At 41.5% G+C, this 24,185-nt stretch overlaps 1 protein-coding gene across 7 annotated transcripts in view; it reads right to left on the reverse strand.

Moving 5' to 3' along the window:
• PRDM5 (PR/SET domain 5) overlaps positions 1–24,185 on the reverse strand; it is a 148,760-nt gene that overhangs the window by 13,619 nt on the left and 110,956 nt on the right. For all 7 annotated transcript variants that reach the window (XM_043513335.1, XM_043513337.1, XM_043513338.1 and 4 more), the window contains one exon: positions 1,353–1,457. In XM_043513335.1, the coding sequence (XP_043369270.1) occupies positions 1,353–1,457 (105 nt within the window). The remainder of the gene's footprint in view (positions 1–1,352; positions 1,458–24,185) is intronic.

Below are 24,185 nucleotides of genomic sequence, written 5' to 3' on the forward strand. Positions count from 1 at the left end.
TTTAATCAAGAAACAAAGCATATTTATTTAGTGATGAAAGAAATCAGAAGTACTTTGTAAAGGCCAGATCATTCTAATCAGCAAACAGCTTTGTGACTGAGGGCTTGTCAACACAGTGCTTTAGTCCACTCCAGAAGGGTGTAAATTCTAGTCTGCACTAGCATGTTGCACACTAACTGGCCCATGTGGACCATGCTGGTGTGCACTCAAAGTTCCCTACCATGCATTACAGTAGTAGTGTTTGAAATGGGACTATGTTAACATGCGCTAGAAAATTTTGAGTGCACACCAGCAGGCTCCACACAGGCCAGTTAATACACAACACTCTAGTATTCACTGGAATTTGTACTCCTCTGGTGTGCACTAACGCACCATGTAGGGAAACTCTTAGGTGAGCTATCACACAGCTCACATATCTATTTCTGAGTCATCTGAAACTTGCTCACAAATTATTTGTTGAGCACTTTAGAATAAGGAATAAATTTGTAAAAGTCATGGTCTGTTTGTGAATTATTCACAAAAGGATAAAAAACACAGAATTAATGTTGTGTGCTTTTTTAAAACCAAAATTTAGTTAGTAACAAATTTTATTCTTGCATTTAGTACTTCAGCATAAAACCCTTCCAAAGAATATTCCAACCATTTAGATGACTATCAATTTTCAAAAGTTGAGCAATACAGCACTCTCTCTGCAAACTCCACACACAGGGACTCTACACCATTTATGAGATGGGATGTTACAGATTGCAAAGAGCATGCTAGTGATATATTATAAAAATATATAACTGCATTCCAGCCATTACCTAAGATGCATAACTTTTAGAGATCATTTAACAAGGTGACCATATGCCAAAGTAAAATCAGTTTCAATTCAGATTTTGATCAGCAGAAACTGGAAATTGTGAATTTGCACTCCGGTTATTCAGCAACCATTATATGGAAAATATATATTATAGACATTCAGATTCCACTGTAATATAGTAAATGATATTCCCATCCAGGCTAATCTCCAGCTATTAACTTGTCAAGGCCTTATAAATGAACAAAAGATATGCCTCAAATGGTAATCAATTTGCACTGCATAACATCCAAATTGCATTAAGAATGGTGCAAACAACTTTTTAAGGCTAAAAGCCATAAAATAATTGTGTGCAATGATGAACAAAAGAGGCTACATAAAATTATTTCAGTGGTATCTCATTAGTTAAGCAATCAAAGACCATAAAACAGTGTAAGTTTATGCTGTTGCACATAACTGCAAAGTGAAAATACATATAGGCCAATACTCTCATGGAAGATAAAGTCTGACTCCTGGGTTGAACTCAAGAAGAAAAAGGGAAAGCTCAACTCACATCGCACTGGAACGGTTTCTCTCCAGTATGGGTCCTCATGTGCTCATCCAGGCCTCGCTTCTGACTGAAAGCCTTGTTGCACTCAGAGCACTGGTATGGCTTTTCCTGTAAGCAATGACAACAGTGAGTGAAAGTGAGTTAACACAGAGCGCAAGTCATTACGTGAGTGGAATTCCATGCTGGATGGTGCAAGTTTTATATTCTCTCTAAGGGATTGCAGTCAGTGAAAACAGAAAATAGTTTCAAATGATTAAGTGAAAGCTGGGAAAGCTGTGGCCTGACAGTTTCCACTTCAACACCCATTAGGAATTATCTGTTTCAGTCTTTCAAACACAGCAGTTTTGGGGGTCTGTTTTTCATAATGTGAAAGGTACAAAAACAAAATCCCAATGTACTTTCCTTTCCCCTCTGAAAGGCTAAAGCATAAAGACAAATGAGTTATCTGTTAGAATCTCAGGATTTCCATCCACATTTTTCCGGGGAGTAGGTAGTGGAAATAAAAGCCTCTTAAAAAGTTGGTGACAGAAGGCTAATCACTTATTCATCATAAGCTCTCCCAATAAAGTACAGAATCACCAAGTCATCTGTATTTTCACTGGAACTATCGGTTAGTGGCTACTGTAGCCCATGATTATTTGTAATGGCTGCAATAATCTAACTGGAATAAATCATTTAAAGGACATATATCAAGAACTGCTTATATAGTGATTTTCTTCTTCAAAGCCCTTTACAACCTTCCCAAACTTAACTTAATCTAAGGCCTTGTATGGGAAGACAAGTCCTTCTTCATTTACAGTAGTCCAAGCATAACAGAAAAAACAAGTGACTGAATGAATAAAAATGGCATTGCATTTACAGTCAATGGTCATTTTTAATGCTTTAAATACACAAAGGGCCTTTCAAAGTCAAATTACTGCTAGTCATTTACTTTCATGCAAGGTTTTTGTTTGGCCCAAAATTTCATATTGTTTCAATTTCAAAATCTGTGGATTTATTTGAGAAAACGAAACTATCAGATTTTGTGTTCTGAATTAAAACAATAAAGAAAGTAAATGATAAAATATCAGTAAGTAGGAAATGAATACAAATTCTATGTAACCTAGTAATACGAAGTCACTGTTGTGACTTCATAGCTGAAGTTGTGCAATATGCAAAGTGTCATTTAAGGAGTAGGAAAAGTCACTTAAATACTACAAGGGTTCAGTCTCTGACAAACAAAGTTTGACTGGGGACACTTCCTAGGCTTCATTCATCGTGCTGTTACTCTAGTTGTACAGTTCCACAGAAATCAGTGGCAGAAAGCTATTGTAATGGAGTAGAGAATCAGGCCTTCTATATTAAGAGATTTGGGGAGACGTTTTGGTCCCATTGAAATCAATGGGAGTTTTGCTATTGAGTTCTATAGGAGTAGGATTTCACCCTATTTGGTTTAGTGAGTCATTTCTGGAAAGTTACCAAGGTATTTTATGAGACTCTTGGTTTATCTTTTGTTTGTACTTAAACAGCTATGTGTAGATGGGTCAGCTACACAACAACTGTAACAGAGCCAGGGGATCTAGCTGTTACACAAGCATCCAGGGTGACTGCTCTGCCTACAGTCCCTCTGTGTAGCTGCTGTTTAGGATTAAAAGTGATATGTTGTGCTGGCCCACAACATCAAGCACGGAATTTGTCCTTAAAGAGTATTGAAGAAACACGTTAAAGATCTGTCACTTTAAATGTTTAAATAGCCTAGTGAGAGAAGGTAGAGTAGTTCTGACATAAGCCTGTTCTGCAATGTTTTTTTTTTTGTCCCTTGAGAATCATCCATGGTTAAAATGCATTGTGATGGCAGAACAACAAGAATTTAGTCTCAATTTGAAAACTACGCAACAAATCTTTGCATCTTTTTAAAAACAACTCCAAAAAATCATAGTGTAGTAATTGGTATTTAATTAAAAAATAGAGCTTATCAAAGTATATCCAATGGATACACTTTTTTCCTGAAATAAAATGGCAAATTCCCCACATTTTTTTCAATCCTTTATCATGCAGTTTTGCACGGTCTCTGGAGCTTACAGTCTTTGTGTACGCGTGCACAAACACACACATCTGTTCTCCCCTCCAAAAAAAACAATACATAGACCTAAATAGACATCTTCCCTCACATAAGTACACAGAGATAAATGTATATTTATATAGCACATGGCATTTATTTAGGAACTTGCACTGAATTTTAAAACTAAGTACAACTATTTAAAAAATAAATGGAGTCCAGGAGAATAAATCAGCCTGCTTAGCAGTCTATAGTGTGCCCAGCAGGAGTTTGAAACTACTAATGCTATAACATAAATGCCTGTGCAGTTCATAGAGATTTAGATAATGTTTCTGTCCAAATATTTTCCAGAGTGGAGAATGTAATTCCTATTACTTACAGCTAAGGAGGAGAAAGTGTTGTAGTTTGGTTTAACAAATCATACAGCATTAGTTCATTTTGGGAAATACACTCAGATCCAGGGAAGTAAGGAGAAGAATCAATCCTCCAAACTTAGGTGATGGAGTCACCGAAGTACTGAAGCCCCTCCAGCTGTTGAATCCCTACTTCTAGTATGCAGGGAATAAATGGCTTATTTGTATAGTGTATTCCCATAGGGTGCTGTGCAGTCTGGCCCTAACGAGCAAAGCACCAGAGCACATACTTAACTTCAAGCACGTAACAAGTTTTGCCCTTACTGAGAAATATTTCTCCAGGATTTTAATTTTCAATGCACATAAATTGAGAGAGAAAACAAATTAGAATGTGGTATACAGCACAAATCCTGCTAGTAGCTCAGGCTGTGCAACCAGTGATTAGATAAGTGCGGATAAGTGCGCTGTGAGCGATAGTGCTTTCACATATAGTTTATATGCTTTGTGGCTTTTTTAAATCATCATCTTACTTTTGTGGCTTGCATGGTTTTCAACATACCCATTTCCTCACAAACAATGAACTTAAAAAAAAAAAAAGCAGCGTGTCCAGTCCTGAAGTTCTTACGTCAATGGGAATTTTGCCGGACTGAGTAGAGACTTCACAGACTAGGTCCTGTAATTTTCGGGGAAGCTTATGGATAAACCATATGAAAAGCCGGTTTCCATAACGCCCTTAATTGGTTTTGCATTCTGGTTAATGGAAACCACATTTTCTGTAAACTCTCTGAAAATGAATTCTATGCTCCATGTAGGTTATTCCACCGAAAGCTCAAAATAAAACACAGTAAACAATCTATACATCTGTGTGGTCCATAAATACCCAATGGCAATCACTGATGTGCCAACACATTCCTTAGTGTAAATTCTACCTGCTTTACTTGTTGCCTCTCTTGTCAGTGCAGGGAACCTACCTAGTTCCCAGTCAGTGGAGAGTTGATGCTATCGCAGCTTCTCCTGCCCATTTTATAGGTGCTCAAGGGCAATAGGAGTGGCTGGGCTGGTTGGGGGAGAAAAGGGCAAGAATTTCGCTGGAAGTTAGGGCTCCACACACAGGGGACTTAGCAACGGTCTGAACTCACAACCATAAGGAGCTTTCTGTTTACTCTTTTTATATTATATTAATCTACTTAGGCTCTTATTCATATTACCCCTTGAGAAGACCTGGCTGACTGCAGAGGAGCCACTTTGCACTCTTTTATACATATAAATTTCAATTCACATACATAGTACAGGAAACATACTAGAGATATCACAGTTCTAATCTTCTTACTTAGATCAGTTTTAAATCAGTATAAATCCACTTCAGGAGACTTACTCCTGCTTTACACAAACCCCTGAACCTCTCTCTCCCCTCAGTTCCCTATCTTCTACATATACCCCTTTTACAGAGACATCAGTGGGGTTGCATGTGTAAATCACAATAGAATTGAGGCCTTCAATTTCTCTGCAAAGGAGAAAACCGTTACCTACCTTTCGTAATTGTTGTTCTTCAAGATGGGTGCTCATGTCCATTCCATTCTAGGTTTGCATACGCCCACGTGCACAGTTGTTGGAGACTCTTGCCATAGCAGTATCCGTAGGGTCAACCGTGGTGCCCCCTTGGCTTGTATATCAGGTGGTGCCGGCCATATGCCCTCTCAGTTGTTTCTTGCCAGCAACTCTGACAGAGGGGCAGGAAGGTAGGTAATGGGATGGAGACAAGCAACACATTTCAAAGAACAACAGTTATGAAAGGTAGGTAACCATTTTTTTCTTTGAGTGCTTGCTCATGTCAATTCCATTCTAGGGGACTCTCAAATATCCCTGGAAGTGGGCTCGGAGTTCACAGATGTACAGATTGTAATACTGCTCTACCGAAGCCAGCGTCATCTCGGGCTTACTGGGTAAGCGCATAGTTAGACGTGAACATATGAATGGATGACTTGGTGGTGGCCCTAGAGATATCCAGAACTAGCACATGTGCCAGGATGGCTGCCAGTGAGCATGGCGTAACCATTCATGGCGAGGCGAAAAGGCTCTGCTGAGGCAATCTGCCAATAAGTTCCTGGTGCCGGGGGAGGGGGGGCGCTGCATGAATGGCATGCTGCACACAGAAATCCCAGAGACAGAGGGCTTCTTGGCAGAGAGTTGATGACCTGGCTCTGCCTTGCTTGTTGATAAAAACATTGTGGTGGTATTGTCTGTCAGGATTTAAACTACGTTGCCTTGTAAGTGGGACCGAAAAGCCTGACAGACCAGATGAGCCTCCCTGAGCTTCCTGACATTTATGTGGAGGGAGCAGTTGACCCCGACCAGCAGCCTTGTGTACTGAGCTCGCTCAGGGAGGCTCCCCAGCCCAGGTCAGAGGTGTCGGAAACCAGAGTTAGCGACGAAGACGCAAAGGGAACTCCCTGCAACACTGATAGGGGTCCAACCATCACGCTAGTGATGATGGGATATGGTCCAACAACTTGACTACCAGGTCATGCCTTTTGGGGATGTAGACAGATGCCAACCATGTCTGCAGTAGTCGGAGGTGGAGCTGGGCAGGACGGATCACATAAGTGCAGGCAGCCATGTGTCCTAGAAATCTTAGGCTAGTGTGGGTGGTGGTGAGTGGATGACCACTTACACAGGAGATTACATTTAACATGGCTCAGAAAGGGGCCTCCAGAAGGAAGGCCCTAGCCTGTATGGAGTCGAGGACCGCCATGATAAATTCTATCTGTTGCACTGGTATGAGGTCGATTTCTTTTCGTTCACTAATAGGCCTAGGGCCTGGCAGATAGATCAAGACTGCTCTGCACTCGATTCCACGATCTGCTGTTGATGAGCCAATCATTGAGATAAGGATAGACCTGGACCGCCGACGCCTCAGGTAAGCAGCTATTTTGTAAGTACCTGTAGGGCTGAGGGGAGGCCAAAGGGAAGTGCCGTGAACTGGAAATGGCGATGGACCACCATAAAACCGAGTAATCATCTGCGTCACTGGAAGATACAGATATGGAAATAAGTATCTTTCAAGTTGAGAGCGGTGTACCAGTATCTGGATCCAGGGAGGGGATGATGGAGGCCAGTGAAACCATGCAAAACTTTAATTTCTTGAGGTACTTGTTGAGTCCTTGCAGGTCCAGAATGGATCTCGGGTCCCATTTTGTTTTTGGAATCAGGAAATAGCGGGAGTAGAAACCTTTCCCACTCATTTCCTGAGGGACCTCCTCCACCACTCTCAGGTGTAGGAGGTTGTCTACCTCCTGAATGAGGAGTTGCTCATGAGAAGGGTCCCTGAAGAGGGATGGAGAAGAGGAGGGGGGGTGGCCAAAAACTGGAGGGTATAGGTCAGCAACAGTCTCTAGCTTCCAGCAGTCCGAGGTAACTATCCTACCATTCGGCCTGGTTGCGAGAGACAGCTGAGGAAAATATGGGGCAGATTCAGGGAGCTGACTAGGGCATCACTCTCGAGTGCACCCTCAAAATGCCCACTTCTGGCCCCCATGGTGTTTCACTGGACCAGGCTGCACAGGTGAATGGGAGGAGGATGGGCAGCGGTAACTAAAACTAGTGTCCCTTCTCCTTGTAGATCCCTGTCAAAGCCTTGGTGGTGGGGGCAGCTGGAATTGTTTCCTTGCTGACTGAGGCGTATTTAACCCCAGGGAATGGAGGGTGGCCCAAGTGTCCTTCGGACTGTACAGCCTTGCATCTGTTTGTTCTGCAAACGGCTCAGCTCCATCAAACGGGAGATCTTGTATTGAGGACTGCATCTCCTGGGATAGATCTGAAGTCTGAAGCCAGGAACTGCACCTCATGACCACCGCTGAGGCAACCACACTGGCTGTTGAATTGGCTGCGTCCCAGGCCATCTGGAGAGAGTACTGAGCCGCTGCAATACCCTCTTCAACAAGGGCCCCGAACTCTTGGGCACTTCCTGGGGCATGGAGTCCTTAAACTTATGGAGGGTGTCCCAAAGGTTAAAATTATATCGCCCCAAAAGAGCCTGGTGGTTCGCAACTCAGAACTGGAGACTGGCCATGGAATAAATTTTCCTCCTGAAAAGGTACAGTCTCTTGGCCTCCTTATTTTTGGGATGGAACTAGAATGCCATTGGCTCGTCCTTCTCATTGGCTATGAACAACCAATGACCCCAGGGGCGGGGCGGTGTATAAAATATTCGAACCCCTTGGCGGGGATGAAATATTTTTTAATCAGCCTTCTTGGAAGTGGGGGGAATTGAGGATGGGGTTTACCAGAGGGTTTTGGCAATCTTTAGGACCCCTTCATGCACCAGAAACACTACCTTTGTGTGGGTAGATGTGGAGAGCACTGCCATCTCTTCTGCTTCTAGGCCTAAGTTAGGGGCCACCCTTTGAAGCAGGGCTTGGTGCTCCTTAAAGTCATCTGATGGGCTAGCACAGGAGGGCCCCGCCACAGCCTCATCTGGAGAAAAGGATGACAACTGAACCATCGGGGGAGGGTCGGAGCATTATCTCCCCCAGGGAAAGGGGGTCTCAGAGTGGGCACCTTTCCCTCCACCTCAGTGTTGGCTAGCACTTCACGCACAGAGTCCGACATAACAGCACTGCTGAGGTGGATGCAACCTCAGGAGCCCAGTCTGACCAGGGTGGGGCCGTCGACGCCTGAGTTTGGCGGCTAACTGTCGCCATGGGTGACCTGTGACTCAAATAGTCAGACCAATGCCGGGAGTAGGGGGAGCTGCACCGTGTTGGGGAGCGTCCCCGTGGTCTAGGTGATGGTGATTGTCGGCACAGAGCGGGTCGGCGCGAAGATGACCAGTGCCAACTATACAGTGACCAACGATTCTCTCTGGGTGAGGCCCACCATGAGGGTGGAGACCGGGGAGCACAGTGCTGGTGATCTGTGGTGGTGAACTGGTGACCTGGGCTGATGTGGAGACCAGGGGCACAATGATAAAGGGCTCTGCCTTGGCTCCGGAGACCGGCGGCATTCACTCACTTCTTGGAAGGCTTTCATGGCTGGCTTGACCTTGTAGGGAGCCTTTGCTGGGTCCATCGCTGCATGCAGTGCCAGCTGCAGTGGGAGAGTCCTTTGCTCTCTGGGAACTGGGGAGGCATTGACTCCACCATCAATGGGTCCCCTACTGCTCCCTGGTGTTGGTGGCGGATCCCTTAGGGGGATTGGAGGTCTCCTTGGGGATGTGCCACCTTGCAGCTCCAGCGTTGGTGGGCGTTCTGAACAGGGTCCTTTACCCAATGCCCCTTGGTCTGTCTTGCTTGGTGCCAGATCTCGCTTCTTAGGCTTCTTCTTGGGCACTGGTGAAGGGGATCTGTGCTGGGCAAAGCCCAGTGTCAGGGGTGCACTCTGCACCAAAGCCAAAGTGCTGGGTTTTGCATCTGGCCAGGCCAGCTCCAAGGCACGCTCAAGAGCAGCCTCCATGTGGAGGGCCCTCAAACAAACATCGCATTCTTTCTGTATCCTGGGACCAAAGTTCTTACAGATGCGCCACTTTTCTTTAATGTGGGATTCCCCTAGGCACTTCAGATAGCTGCCTTGTGGGTCACTAACAGGCATAGGCCTATTACAGTCAGAGCAGGGCTTAAAACCCTATGCCTGCGGCATGCCCTAACTGACTAACTACAGTACTTCACAGCTAATTGCTAACTAATCTACAATAAATATGAGGTCAAAAAGGAAAGAACGGCTGAACTCTTGCACGGCAAAGGAGAGGTGCTCAGACCAACCACCACGGGTGATGAGAAGGAACTGAGGGGGCACAGAACCAGTGGCACCTGATATACCGACCCATTAGTGCGGCATTCTAGGGGGTGCCATAGCCAACCCTACAGATACCACTAAGGCAAAAGTCTCCAACAACTGTGCATGTAGGCACGCACACACCCAGAAGGGAATCAACATGAGCAAGCACTCAAAGAAAAACTTTTCTGTCTTGGAGGAAGACCTCACATTATAAAGAACTGCTTTTTCAAAACAAAACCAATCACACTATGGGAAAAAAAAAACTAACCAAGTTTCTATTACAAGAAACATATTTGGAGAAGAGAACATTTATAATGTGGAAAAAGAAGATGGTGCTTGATGCAACCTCCCCTCTAGAAAATCTGAAGGGAAAAAAATATGTTAAAAACTAGTAAAAAGTTGGAAAGAAAATAAGTGTCATTGGAAAGAATAATGGAGACACTGAAGAAATTAAAAGATGGAAAGATTTAGAGCATAAAGCAAAGGAAAACATTGCTAACTATTAACAAATAGAAGGTCGCTGGGAAGATGACAAATCTGACTTCACTTGAGTCTAGGATTGCTAGCGTTATAAATCCAGATTGTCTAAATGCAGCACGAGTCCAAGCTATAGCAACCATGGCAGCAAAGTAATGTATTTTTTGTACTGATTAGATAAATTAGAGATGAGACAATCACAATTAATTAACATCAAAGTGATTTAGTATTACATGTTTCAAGTATATCGGGCATAAATAGAAACATCTATGCCAAAAGAAACAGGATTTAAAACTTTCATCTTCCAAAACATAAAGAGGCCAATGGGAGCCCAACTGGGGGCTCAGCCTTGTTTGCAAAAATCAGGTCGATGTCTAGCTATGAGATTTAGCAGTCTAACTTTAGGCTCCTGTTTTTGAAAATCTTGGCCATATCAAAGTAAACACTTAGAGACATTTAGTTTTTAAATTGATAGATTTGATAGACAGATGCCTCAAGATTACTGGTCTCAAAATTGCAAATCTTCTTTGTCTTTGAATTAAAGAATCATGGATCATGACCCTGACTTCTAAGCAACTGCATTAATGTCTTTTATTAGATTACAGCTCAGAGCTGTGCATGAATACTCAAAACTACCTCCCTTATGTCATATTTATCAAATAGATGTACGTGTCCAGTCTCTTACAACCATGATGGATGAAAATACACAAAATTAGAAATACTTGCTCGTATGGGTGCTTATATCTTTCTTACAGAAAATACATACCATATACAAATTAACATATATGGTTGCTTGTTCTTCCATTTTGATGGTAAAACTACCAGACTAATACCTATTGTGTTGTTTAGGTAAAGCTTGTGAACAAGAATCTCAAACCCCATGCCACTGATAAACAAGTAAAGCATGGCTGTGGTTTTGTGTGAAATGTCTCCAAATAATTTTCTAAATCCTCACAGGAACTGGGAATTGTTTAGCAAAACTGAACATGTAAAATACTAGCTCTTCAGTAAAGAAGCTCTTCAGATAGATCGATGTTTTTTTTTTCCAGAAAGCCTCTTGAAATTCAAATAAATTAGACTGAGATAAAAATACATTTCATATACAAGGTGGCAAGTACAATTCACATATGCAGCATGTAAACCATACCAGAGAAATCTAGGACCTAGTCTTTCTGGTTACATTGATTTTATACCAGTGTATCTCCATTGACTTCAGCAGTTAATCCTGACATAGGCACCGACTTCCCCACTTTCTCCTGGGTGCTTGACTCTCCCTCTGGCCCTGGACCTGCCCCCACTCCACCCCTTCCATGGGCCCCACCCCTGCCCCACCTCTTCCCACCCCTGCCCTGCCCCCATTCCAACCCCTTCCCGAAAATCCCTACCTCAACTCTGCCCCCTCCCTGCCCCTATTCTAACTTCTTCCTCAAATCTCAGCCCTGGCCCTGCCTCTTCCCCTGAGCACACCACATTCCCGCTCCTCCCCCTCCCTACTGGAGCCTGCTAATGCCATCAAACAGCTGTCTGGCAGGGGCTGGGCGGGAAACGCTGGGAGGTAGGCAGAGGAATGGGGACGCAGTGCGCTCGGGGAGGGGAGAAGGAGGTGGGGGCGGAGGTGAAGGGAGCTCGGCTGTCAGTGGGTGCAGCGCACACACTAATTTTTCCCCAGGGGAAAAATTTTCCCCCAGCGCCTATGAATCCTGATCATCACCAGCTCCCAAACCTCTCTACACAGAGTTCCCCATCCACCATTTGCACCTCTTTCTTGTATAGGCCACACGTGCCCAGGTTCACACATCTAAGCATACCATCCACACATAGTTTTAGGGTAGGATCTGCAGAAGTGCAATATGACAGCCTAACTGCTCCCATTGTAGTCAATAGCAATCCTTCCCTTGACTTCAGTGGGAGCTGAGTTAGACCAGCTGAGTGCTTTTGAAAACGCCGTTCCTTAAATTGCCTGCCCATGGAAGTGTAGAGGGAGGGGGAAAGAGAACATTCTCCAATTAGTGCACACAAAGCCTGATTCTCTGTCACCTTTTTCCCTGTGTAAACATTCACATCTATGCCAACTGAATGTAAAATGGCTGTAGAAAGACAAACCACAATTTAAAGCCAAATCTCCACTTTTCTAAACCTTGTGCAGTAAAATTACACACACTAATGTAATTTAGACCAGTGTAATGATATAAAGTGGTCAAGTCCAGGAGCAAAGCAGTATGTGGTTAGGTAAAAAAGTTAGTTTGATTCTTGGTTCCAATTTGTCTATGTAAGACTATCAGATGTGCCTGGTTAGAGAGACAAAGTTGGTGAGGTAATATCTTTTGTTGGAGAGAGAGAGAGAGAGAGAGAGAGAGAGAGAGAGAGAGAGTGAGTGAGTGAGTGAGTGTGTGTGAGAGAGAGAGAGAGAGAGAGCGCGCGCGCTTTCAAGCTTACAAAAAGTTGTTCTTCACGTCTGGGAAACTAACTCAAAGCGTCACTTGCCGAATACAGGATCTTAACAGAATGCTTAGCATAAGTAGTTAACACATATTTTAAGAGGCCAAGGTGAAGTGGCCCATTAATATCCCTCCAGTCATAGGGAGGCAAGGAAAGAGGATGGGGGACAGCAGCTGGAGGGTTGTTAGTGGATAACAGATCATTGTAATAAGCCACAAATCTATTCAGGCCATGGTTTTTAGTGTCTACCACAGTTATGAATTTAAGCTCCCTCACTTCTCTTTTGAAAGTGTTTCTTTGAGGATGAGGGCTGATAGGTCAGATGAGTTATTGCTTTATGAAAAATGTTCACCCACATGTGATTTGGGGTTTTTAGCTTATTTCCTGTGTAAGTTCATTTCAGAGCATAGTGTTGGTCTGGTTTCACCCATTTAGTTGCTACTGGGCATTTAGTGCATCGGATGGAGGTACACCACATGTTGTAGGATCCATGGATCTTGAAAGGTGTTTTGTGGGGAATATTTATCATCATAGCAGTGGAGATATGTTTGTAGGTTTTGCATCTGTTGTTCTGGCAGGGTCTGATTCCACTTTGAGTTGGTGTGTCCTGGTCAGTAGAGAGCTTCCTTCTGATTATGAGCTTGGAGAGGCTGGGGGGTTGTTTGAAGGCCAGAAGAGGGGGTTCAGGGATGATTTTTTTTCACCCAAGAGTGTGGTACCCATCGAGCATGGGTTGTAGTTGTTTGATGATGTGTGGCTGGTGTAATCCTGATCATATCTAAAGTTCTGTGCAAATGTGGTATACAGTGTGCTTTTGCAAAAATGCATATTCACTCACAATGGAAGAAACACATTTAGATAAAAAACTATGAGCCTGGACTTTATGAAAGTGACTACATTTTCTTTTTTAAAAAATGTCAATTTTGTGATAAGGCAGTCTTTAAATATGTTCTGATTTTTTTAAAAAATGTTTTATTATTAAACTAAGGTATTATTTTTTCCCTTGTTGATAAAACACCATGAGCTGTCTGCATGAGATACTATCTGCATTCAAATATGTATTTAATAATGTGTAATCTATCATAACAGAACAACTATCAAACTACTTCACAGTTAAGGAGATCACGAATGAATAAGCAATGAAAATCTTACAATCTACCTCCGCTTGATCTAGAAACCCCTTGTAGACATTACCAGATGATGCAGACTGACATGGCTATTGGGTAGTTCTTTACAAGCAAACCTACTGGTTTAGCAGCTGTGGTAACAGACCTTTGAACCTCTGTGGATTCCAGTGGCAGGGTGTTTTTTGGTTGTTTTTTTTTTAAAAACACATAAAAAGGAGCTAAGGATAATTTTACTACCAATCAAATGGTAACACAGAATGTATTTGTCTATTTTTCTTAAAGGACCAACTCTCCTCTTGATGAAGGATTTGAGGGGGAGAGAGGGTAAAGGCAGAATCATGTCTGCTGCTTATCTAACTGATTTTTATACAGTTACTTTTCAGACTTACAGAAGGCATTAAATTGATTAATGTCTCAAAAACATTGGCAATATTTTGTTAGGTCTCCTCCACCAACATAAAAGCCCCTGTTGAGAAGAGAGAATAAGTCACCTAGATCACAGATGGTATGAGTTAATGAGGTCACGTTTTGTACTAACATGAAAAATCTGAAAGAGCTAATAAAATGTCTTTTCAACCATTGGAGATTGCTCAGAAATCAGAGCAAGTGTCTCCTTCACAGACAGAGGTCTATTTAAAGTGTCCAACACCTATACAATTATCAGTGTAATATTTATTCAGGAAATAGGCACTTAGATCAAACACTGATAGGAATTCCTAATGCTTGGAATGGCCAGACAGAAATATTATGGGTTTGTCATTGAAATTATTGTAAGATTCATAGACAAGAGAACATTACATTATGAATAGCATGTTTTCTACTATTAAATTAATAATAGTATCTGCTGCTGTCAGAATTTAGCAGGAGAAATCGATCTTTCATTTTACTTGTACTGTACTGTGTATGTAATAGACCTGATTGAAAATTTTCCTTTGAACAAGGACTGGATGGAATATGGCTTTTATAGCAAAACAGACATTTTCACAAAACATGTTAGTTTTTATTCAATTTTTTTTTGGTCACAATTGAAAACCAAAAACATTTTTGGGTTTTCAGTAACTGAAATGTGAAAATTTTCAGTTTTCAACAAAAACCTGAACATTTTCAAAGAATATTTGATAAAAATGAAAAAAAAAAAATTCATGTTGAAATTTTTCTCACACACACACACACACACACACACACACCGACCAGCTCTAGTATATACTGTAGCTTGGTTTTATTATCACATTCATTTCTTGTATTTCACAGTATCTCTGCCTGTTTATGGCAATCTACTGCAAAAAAAGTTCTGTATAACCTGAAATAATTTCTGTCCTTGGGATTTAGTGAAAAGAGGCTTTATTTAACCAATCATGACAAAATGTGAACAGATGTTGATCTATCCTTAAAAGAGGAGCAAAACCTACATCAAAATATATTTTTCTTCTACTTGGGGAAAAAAAAAAAAAAAAAAAATCAGTCAACTCCAGAAATTAAAGGGTGTGAAAATGTAGGCCCTGTGGGATTCATACCTTCTGTCTCCTGTATGCAAACCGAAGAGATTTCACATACAGCAACCACAGCACTTGCAAAAGCATCATCTTCAAGAGGACAGATGTTTGGGAACTCACTCATGTCTCACCAATGGGAAAATATAAACAGAAAAACGGTTACCTACCTTTCGTAACCGTTGTTCTTTTGGACATGTTGCTCATGCCCATTCCAAGCTAGGCGTGCACGTGCCCATGCATACAACTACTAGAGATTTTTCTCTTAGTAGTATCTGTAAGGCTAGTCCTAGCATCCCCTGGAGCCCTGCACTTATGCATCGGTATAAAGGGGCACTGACAGCCCCCTGCACTCTCAGTTCCTTCTTGCTGGCAACTCCGACAGAGGGGTAGGAGTGTGGGGCATGAGCAACACATTGAAGAACAACAGTTACAAAAGGTGGGTAGCCATTTTTTTTTCTTTGGTGCTTGCTCATGTCCACTCCATGCTAGGTAACTCCCAAACAGTATTCCGAAGGTGGACTCAGAGTTCACAGATGTGCAGTCTGCAACATGAAGCTGGCATCGTCCCGAGCCTGCTGTGTAATGGGCATATTGGGAGGCGAAGGTGTGAATCGAAGACCAAGTAGCAGTTCTGCAAATGTCCTGGATCAGAACCTGCACAAAGAAAGCCACTGGTGAAGCTTACAACCTTGTGGAATGGGCCTTCACGATTGTCAGAGGTGGCACCTTCGCCTGCTCAGAGAAGAACCTGATGCATGTGGGTATCCAAGACAACGTTCTCGTGACAAGACAGGCAGACCTTTCATTCTGTCTGTTATCGCTAAAAGGGTGGTGTCAACTTGTGAAAAGATTTAATTCTTTCGAAGTAGAAGGCGACGACCTGCCTAACGTTCAAGGTATGCAGCCAGTACTTGTTGGGTCTTATGAGGCTTCGGAAAGAAGACCAGTAGAAAGATGTTCTGATTAGTGTGGAACTGTGACAGAACCTTTGGTAAGAAAGCTGGGAGGGGCGCAGCTGTATATTGTCCTTGTAGAACATTATATAAGGGGATTCTGATGGCAATACAAGAGAAGCAGCAGAGAACAGGAAGCCAGCACCTCAAAGAGCAGACGAATGAGTCTCATCATCACCAGGTTCATGTCCCAGTGGGGGACCCTATTGGAACTTGCAGGTAGAGCCTCTCCAATCCTTTCAGGAACCTGATCGCCATCTCGTGGGAGAAGACTGATCTACCATGCACTGAAGGATGGAAGGCCAAGGTGGCCTTTAAATTGACAAAAGAGCCACGTCTTGATGCTATAGGTGGAGTAGATAGTTCAAGATGAATTGTAGCGATGATCAGGAGGGAGAAAGGCCAGTCCTGTTATGCCTCATGGCGAACAAGTTCAGTTGGGGAGTTCCCCACCTCTGGAAGATGTTGCTGATCACTTCCAGGTGGAGGGACCACTCATGGCAAGAGGAAAAGGACCGGCTGAGGTGATCCACCAGTGTATTCCAGTCCCCTGAAAGGTGCGATACTTTGAGACGAACTGCACATTGGACCAGAATTCCCAAACCTGTAGTGCCTCCTGAGACAGAGCCGAGGAGCAAGCTAATCCTTGTTTGTTGATATAGAACACCGAGACCATATTGTCTATGAGAACCCGCACAGCCTTGCCTGACAGATAAGGAAGAAACACCTGGCAGGCCAAGTGAATCACCCCAAGTTCTCTGCCAAATGAGAGCCCTGGAGATAGCCCTTCCCACATTGTCCTGCCAATAAAATGCAACTCTGATTTGGAGGGAATTCCTCAGCGAGAAGTTTACTTAGCCTCCATGCTCATTCATAGAATCATAGAATATCAGGGTTGGAAGGGACCCCAGAAGGTCATCTAGTCCAACCCCCTGCTCAAAGCAGGACCAAGTCCCAGTTAAATCATCCCAGCCAGGGCTTTGTCAAGCCTGACCTTAAAAACCTCTAAGGAAGGAGATTCTACCACCTCCCTAGGTAACGCATTCCAGTGTTTCACCACCCTCTTAGTGAAAAAGTTTTTCCTAATATCCAATCTAAACCTCCCCCATTGCAACTTGAGACCATTACTCCTCGTTCTGTCATCTGCTACCATTGAGAACAGTCTAGAGCCATCCTCTTTGAAACCCCCTTTCAGGTAGTTGAAAGCAGCTATCAAATCCCCTCTCATTCTTCTCTTCTGCAGACTAAACAATCCCAGCTCCCTCAGCCTCTCCTCATAAGTCATGTGCTCTAGACCCCTAATCATTTTCGTTGCCCTTCGTTGTACTCTTTCCAATTTATCCACATCCTTCCTGTAGTGTGGGGCCCAAACTGTGTCTTGAAGTTCAAGTTCAAGTGTCTTGAACTTGTTCCCACTTAAGTCAGTAATAAAACTCCAAATGAATTAAATGTTAGAGAGAGAGAGGAACAAACAAACAAACAAGCCTCTCTCTCTCTCTCTCTCTCTCTCTCTCTCTCACACACACACACACACACACACACACACACACACACACAGCAAACAAGCCCTGAGTCTTAGCCTCTAAACTAAAGCTACCAAAGGCAGTATCAAATGTGGTGGCCTAAATGTGAAAAACTAGATGGCCTCATTAGCAATCTTCTGCATCAGCAGTCCCCTGCCTGGTCATTGTCTAATAATTATACAGGCTAAAAATGTCAAATTTCGGTAAATAAAGTTAGGCACCTAAATAACTGGCTTGATTCGCAGAGGTGCTTGCACCTATTCTTGCATTCATTCAATAGGAGAACTGAAAACCAAGCCACTTGTTTAGTGTGCCTCAACATTGATTTAGATGCCCAACTTCAGGAACCTACGGAGGTAACAAAGTGAAACTTAACACACATTATACCGTAATTTCTCTCTGTATTCTTAACATTATAGTCAGCAGTATTCAAACCACTAGTAATTAGATTTAAAACGAACTGCAAAAGTAACACGTCTCATTGTTATGTTTTCAATGGGCAAATATATACATTTGTTTAATACAAGTGATGAAACAGCATTTAGGAGTGCCCTTCTCTTTCTGTTTTCCATTATTGCCATGAACAATCTGGAACTTAACATATTAAGAGTGTTTTAAAAAGAAATGAAAATGCTGATTCAACACAATGATGGCTTTTGAGTACACATATATGGTTACATTTAATAATATTCAAAAAATGCATTTGAGTAAAGTGCAGTAAGCTATTTCTTCTCAACAATTAAGTTTCAGGCCCTGCAGCAAGTAACATCATGGTATATACTGTACATGATTTTGGAACAAACCCAAAACCTACTTCACTTGGTAAGTAGGTAGAACATGATAAAATATCTCCTCAAAGCTAATATGATTTGTAAGCTAACTACATCAAGAACTTCTATGCATTCCCCTTTAGAAGCACCCACGGAATTGTGATTTTTCCTTTTAAAAATATAGTAGGTTTTATTGAAACAAATCCACACTTACTTAAAATTTTAATGTCAAGTTTGATGGTATTTTCTCCTCATTTCATTGTTGGAGGAGGTTTTGACTGCTCCTCCGTCTTTCCCTTTCTGTTTACTCCAGCATTAGAACTGACACCTAGGGCCACCCACAGTGTGCACTATTTAGCAGCTGCCAGATCTAAATCAAACTCTGCAATGATTTTTCCTGCAGCCTTTCTTGTTCTGTGGATGGTTTGCCACCTAGTCCCACTGGTGAAGTGTACGCTGGTGAAGTGCATGACTTGTTATTGCATTTAGTAGACTTTACAGTTTTCCATTTTAAAGGCTTAAGCAAAACAGTGTGGCATTGTTTTCATTAGAACCATGAATAAGGTTTCTGAATAATGGTGCTAAATGATTTTTTTTAATTCCACATTTCTGTGCTTAGCTAATGCAAAAATACTTGACAGATGACTCTTTAGACTTTTAGCTATCCCTGTCCTTGGAGTTCATGAAAATAATTGTGTGTGAGAATCAACTATACTATAAAAAATATGTTTGAAGGTGGGGTGGAAGGTGAAGAAGGAATGGGACATAAAATTGAAATTTTTAATCTTTTGTAATATGCCTGAAGTTAAATTAGAATATTAGAGATGAGGTAACAGAATTTAGACCACTCAGTTTTTTATAGTGAATTTTGTGTATTAAATTAAACCTAGAACTCAGTTAAGCCACCTAACCCAAAAAGTAACTCCAAGAAATGTTGCCACTTAAGAATGTTTATTGGTTTATTTATTCTATTTTTATTAAAATATTAAGAATTACTGAAAATGCAAAGCTAAATTTTGATTTTGGTCCATTCATATAAATTAAGAGAATGTCCATTTTTTCTGCTTTTTCTTAAGAGCTACAAATTGCCTTTGAAAGAGTAATTGTTCATGATCTTGTCTTTTTTATTTTTCAGTTTCCTAGAAACAAAGGAAAATTCATGTATCTTATACTTTTACTTACTCTTAAATGTGATTTTACTTAAACTCTGAAAGGAGATCATTGAAGGATAAGGTAACAATCATAGCTAAGCAGAAATCAGTCAAAATGTCAAATACTTTTGGGGTTTTATTTTGCGTGAGGCTGAAGATTGCTCAGTTTTTCAGGAAACCCAAATCCCCAATCTGCATCTGTGCACACATAGAGTCTAATCAAGTTTTAACTACAGTGGGCTTTGGATTAAATCCACTAGGACCAAAGGCAAGCTGAAACACAGCCTTGTGGAGAATCCATGCAATGGGACTCCGTCATATGTTTCCACAAGGAACTTTGTAAGGAATAGAGAGAAGTGGCTATGCTGGGGGCATGGACAGTGAGGGAACACATTGAAATGTTCAGTTTTTTATAGTGAATTTTGTGTATTCAACAGAAATCTTTTTCTTCCCTCAGCCCTGCTGTATTTCAACTCATTTTCAGTGCAGCAAAGCCTTTCGACTCAGATTTTGCTCCATAGCACTGTGAAAACGTAGAGAAATTTCTCTACGGAGAAGAATGTATAGAGGGCAGCAACAAAAATGGCAATTGCTAACATTCATAAAAGTATTCTGTTTTGCACAGTTATGTTTTACTCTCAACATATCAGAACAACTTCTACTTTGGAGAGGGAGAGGAAGAGAATATAAATGATGGTCACACTTAGACTGTCAGTATTCATTGTACTCCGTTAGCTGACTTTGGTAAAAAAAAAAAAAAAAGTCTATTTCTCTATAAAACTCAGAATGATGTTTAACAAAATATAAATAAATAAAGAGAAAAAGATTTTCTTGAATACCAATTAGTATCACATTCTAGATGAAAGTTTATAAAACGTTAGATTTCGGAAAGGGTTGCCCTGTTTCTACAGGTAACTAATGCAATTTTTTCAGCACCAAATTTTTTTTTTAAATGCAGAACTGAGCAGAACTTAATTATTTCATTTGTGGGATGTCTTCTACATCTCTTAATATCAATTCAACAATATACAGTGTATGAAAAATAGGCATGCCATTACTACACGGACACAGCCATGAATCATTTTATACCGCAAAATACTGTATACAACATCAGTATACATTATTTGTATGCTTAAGAATCCAGGCCATGTTTAATTGTTCAGATGACAACTGAATAAAAAGTTTCTCTGAATAAACAAAAAATACTCAGCTACTGGTCACCAGTGACCATTTAAAATGCTTTATACACGTTTGTTGACAAGTTTTCATGGTTTGCTATGAGTGTATTTCTAACAATGTAAACAATAGTAAGGTCAAAGTGTAGATGATGATATTTAGTCAAATCTTTTCTAAGGTCATGAAATTTCGATTTGGAACAAAACCCAAAAATGTTGAAAGGGAATGAATCCCCAGCTCCAGGGCGCTTCACTGGGTAGGCTGCCCCTGAACCATGGAAGCTTTGGGTGCCCCAGGGTCCCAACATACTAGAGCACTCAGATCAGAGGTGAACCCACATCCCAAATGCTCAAACCACTGTACTGAAGGTTATAAGGGAGGGCTCCTCTTTCGCTTGCCCCCCACTCTCACCAGCATGAGGTCAGGTGTGCTCTGAGAATGCCTAATGGATATTGGCTCCACAGGCAATATAGGTGTAGCAAATCCTAGTCTCAGGATCCCGTTGGGGACTTAGCCGCCTGGGTACCTAGACTGACACAACTGTATATATGCCCACTGGCAGAGATTTAGGGTATGTCTACACTGCACACTAAGCCTGGGCTCTAATTCAGGTGCGAGCCCAAGCAGTCACCGTCTGTCCACACACAAATCAGTCTGTTTCAGGTCAGTAAGCATTCAGTACCCTGATATGAAGGTGGATCATAGCCTGAGTCTTGCTGTGACTTGGGTCGACGCCCTGTCATTTTACAGTATAGATGTGGCCCAAGTCACAGACCCGAGTCAGAAGGTCTGTGTAGTTCTGTACAGACACCTTAGCATGGCTATGCGACCTGTACCTCGGTCTAGGAATTGTAAACTCAGGTTTTCAGTTTTCATGCTCAAACAAGGGCTTGGAAAACCTGTCCACAAGCCCAAGTCCCACAGTCGTAGGTTTACAATGCAATGTCAACATATCCTTGAGCACCTATGGGACTTTAATGGTGCACTCTCCAGGATTAAGGAATTTTAGGTGCCTCCAGAGTTAGTTGTCAGCTAAGCAGGGGTTCTGAGGATCTCAGTGGCACCTAAGTGTTGGCCTTAAACACCTAAGTCCCTTTATGTATCTAAGTTCATATGGAACTACAGGTTTAAGGGTATCCAAATTTATATAAAAATTTGTAAAAACGTATCAACTAATATCCACATTAAGAAACCAAATACGTCTCAATATTTTGGCCTAACCTGAATGTAAGTGAAATCTGAATAAAGCCATTTACTGTTCAGACTGGAGTTTGCAGTGTGTAACCTCCGGGATGTAGAAGTGGTTTGACGGTGGAGGGAATGTTGAATGGTCAAAATCTCTAAATTTTGAGAATTGCTCAGAATGGAAGGTACTTTCATTAAGAAAAAAAATCACAATTTCCAATGTGTTATCTGAATTAAGAAAATGTAAGTGATTAAGTTGCTTACATATTTAAATATGTGCAAAGGTAATTAACTATTGGAACAACCACTGATGTATTCTCCATCACATGAAGTCTTGAAGTCACTAAATGAAGACTGGATGTCTTTCTAAAATATATGCGCTAGCTCAACCAGAATTTATGGGCTTGATGCAGGAATTATGGGGTGAAATTCTATGACCAGTTTTATGTCAGACTAGAGGATTATAATGATTCCTTCTGGTCTTAAAATCAATAGTATTTTATTTTATACTATTAGTTACCTTTCAAACAATTACACCTTCATGGAAATTAAGTTTTCTGCTATCCAGATGCAAATATGGAGTTGGGGTATGAAGGAGAGGGGTGCATGAGAGCAACTTAATTATAGCGATAAGCTTGTTTACTCAAAATATGCCAGTACTGAGCCCCACTATTTTGAAATGAAAGATCCCTACTCTGGTGTGAGCTTATATAAAATGTCACTCATATATAAACAAACTTGACTTTTAAACTTCAGAACTATGGGTTAAGTGGTATATAAACAACCTGACAGCACTAAAACCAGGAATTCAAACAGAATTCTGTGTCTGCCCACAACATGGCTGCAAGGATTTCCACTCATTTGCTTGTCAAAAAAGAGAAATCGGACATTCCAGCTTCCTGTTGGGCAGTCTTGACATCTCAGATGTATTGAAATCATCATACTACATATGGCATGAGTTCAGTAAGCTGAGGAAATGCTGTTTTCTTGGTTTCTGAATTGATGCTATTTTGATTACATAGTTGTATTATTACAACAATAAATTCTGTTTGACATTTTTAACATCAAATAGAAAGGTTACTTACCTGTCCAATAAATTGAGTTCTTTGAGATGTGTGGTCTCTATTTGTATTCCACTCCAGGTGAGCATGGAAACCACGTGCCTGAGACAAGAAGAATTTTGCTAGCGTGTGTGTGTTGGTATGCTCCTGTGCTCTTCTCCTCCTCCTGAGGGTATAAATGGCAATGTGGACTGACTGCCTCTTCATTTACCTTTCTACCATGAATAACTCCAGGATAAGACTCCACAGCAGAGATGAAGGAGGGTGAGTAGTGGAATATAGATAGGGACTAGAGATCTTGAAAAATTCCAGTTTTAGCAAAAATCTTCTGATCTCAGGTGCATGCACACTTCAAGCAGAATACACATTGAGACCATCACTTGAAGAAGAACTTTATCATGTTCTTTAGCAATAAACAACATTTATAGAAAATAAATTTCTACTCAGTAAAATCCAATTACCAATGTCTCCTTGTTGCTGCAGACTGAATAGTTAGTGTAGCTGGTTGAGCTGTTCTGTCATGCAGACACAGAGCTTGAACCATTTCCTTTTTCCTCCTACCCTCATATTCATGCAAGTCCTTAGTCCATCTTTCATTCAGCCCCATATTTTACATGTCTTTTAAAGCCAGCTGGCAAGTATCAAAGGTGTTAATGGTGTTTTGCTTACATACAACAGTGGCAATGTGGAAAGACATGGGAATACATGCACGCAATGTATTATGTAAAAGGCTCTAGCGAGCTGCTAGACTGAGGAGACAATATGTATATATATAAAAATTCCCTACAGAGGTTCGTTATTATGGCTATTTAAGTGCATAAATAACAGAAGGAAAATCCCAATGAATTACACTTCTCAGAAGAAGAATTCTGTAAGTATTCCAGTTCTGGCAAATAAAAGCTTCTTACTTCTTTGAAATGACTAATTTCCTCAGACTGTAAAATAATGTGCATCTGTGAGCATTTCATTGTCTGCATTATGCAGATGATCAAAATCTATCCACACAAACTGAAATTTACAATATTTTTCAATTCCACAAAGGGTGTTTGCGCACACCCAGCCTAGAATCTGTCCCCAACATGGTTTCTTCGTGGGGGTACAGGAGACCAGAAGTAAATAGCAAAAGGCTGGTTATGACAACTTTACATCACCCAAGTAGCAGAAGACACAGTGAAGATGACTGAATGTAGAAGCTGTGGCATGTACATGATCCTGGAGGGGGTACCTGAAAAGAGTTTCATCCGCATGAAGTGCCGCCTGATAGAGCTGATGGAAGAAAAGATCAGAGGATTGGAGATGCAGGTGGAAAGTCTGGCTG

This window comes from Dermochelys coriacea, chromosome 4, assembly GCF_009764565.3.
Source record: "Dermochelys coriacea isolate rDerCor1 chromosome 4, rDerCor1.pri.v4, whole genome shotgun sequence".
NCBI lineage: Eukaryota > Metazoa > Chordata > Testudines > Dermochelyidae > Dermochelys > Dermochelys coriacea.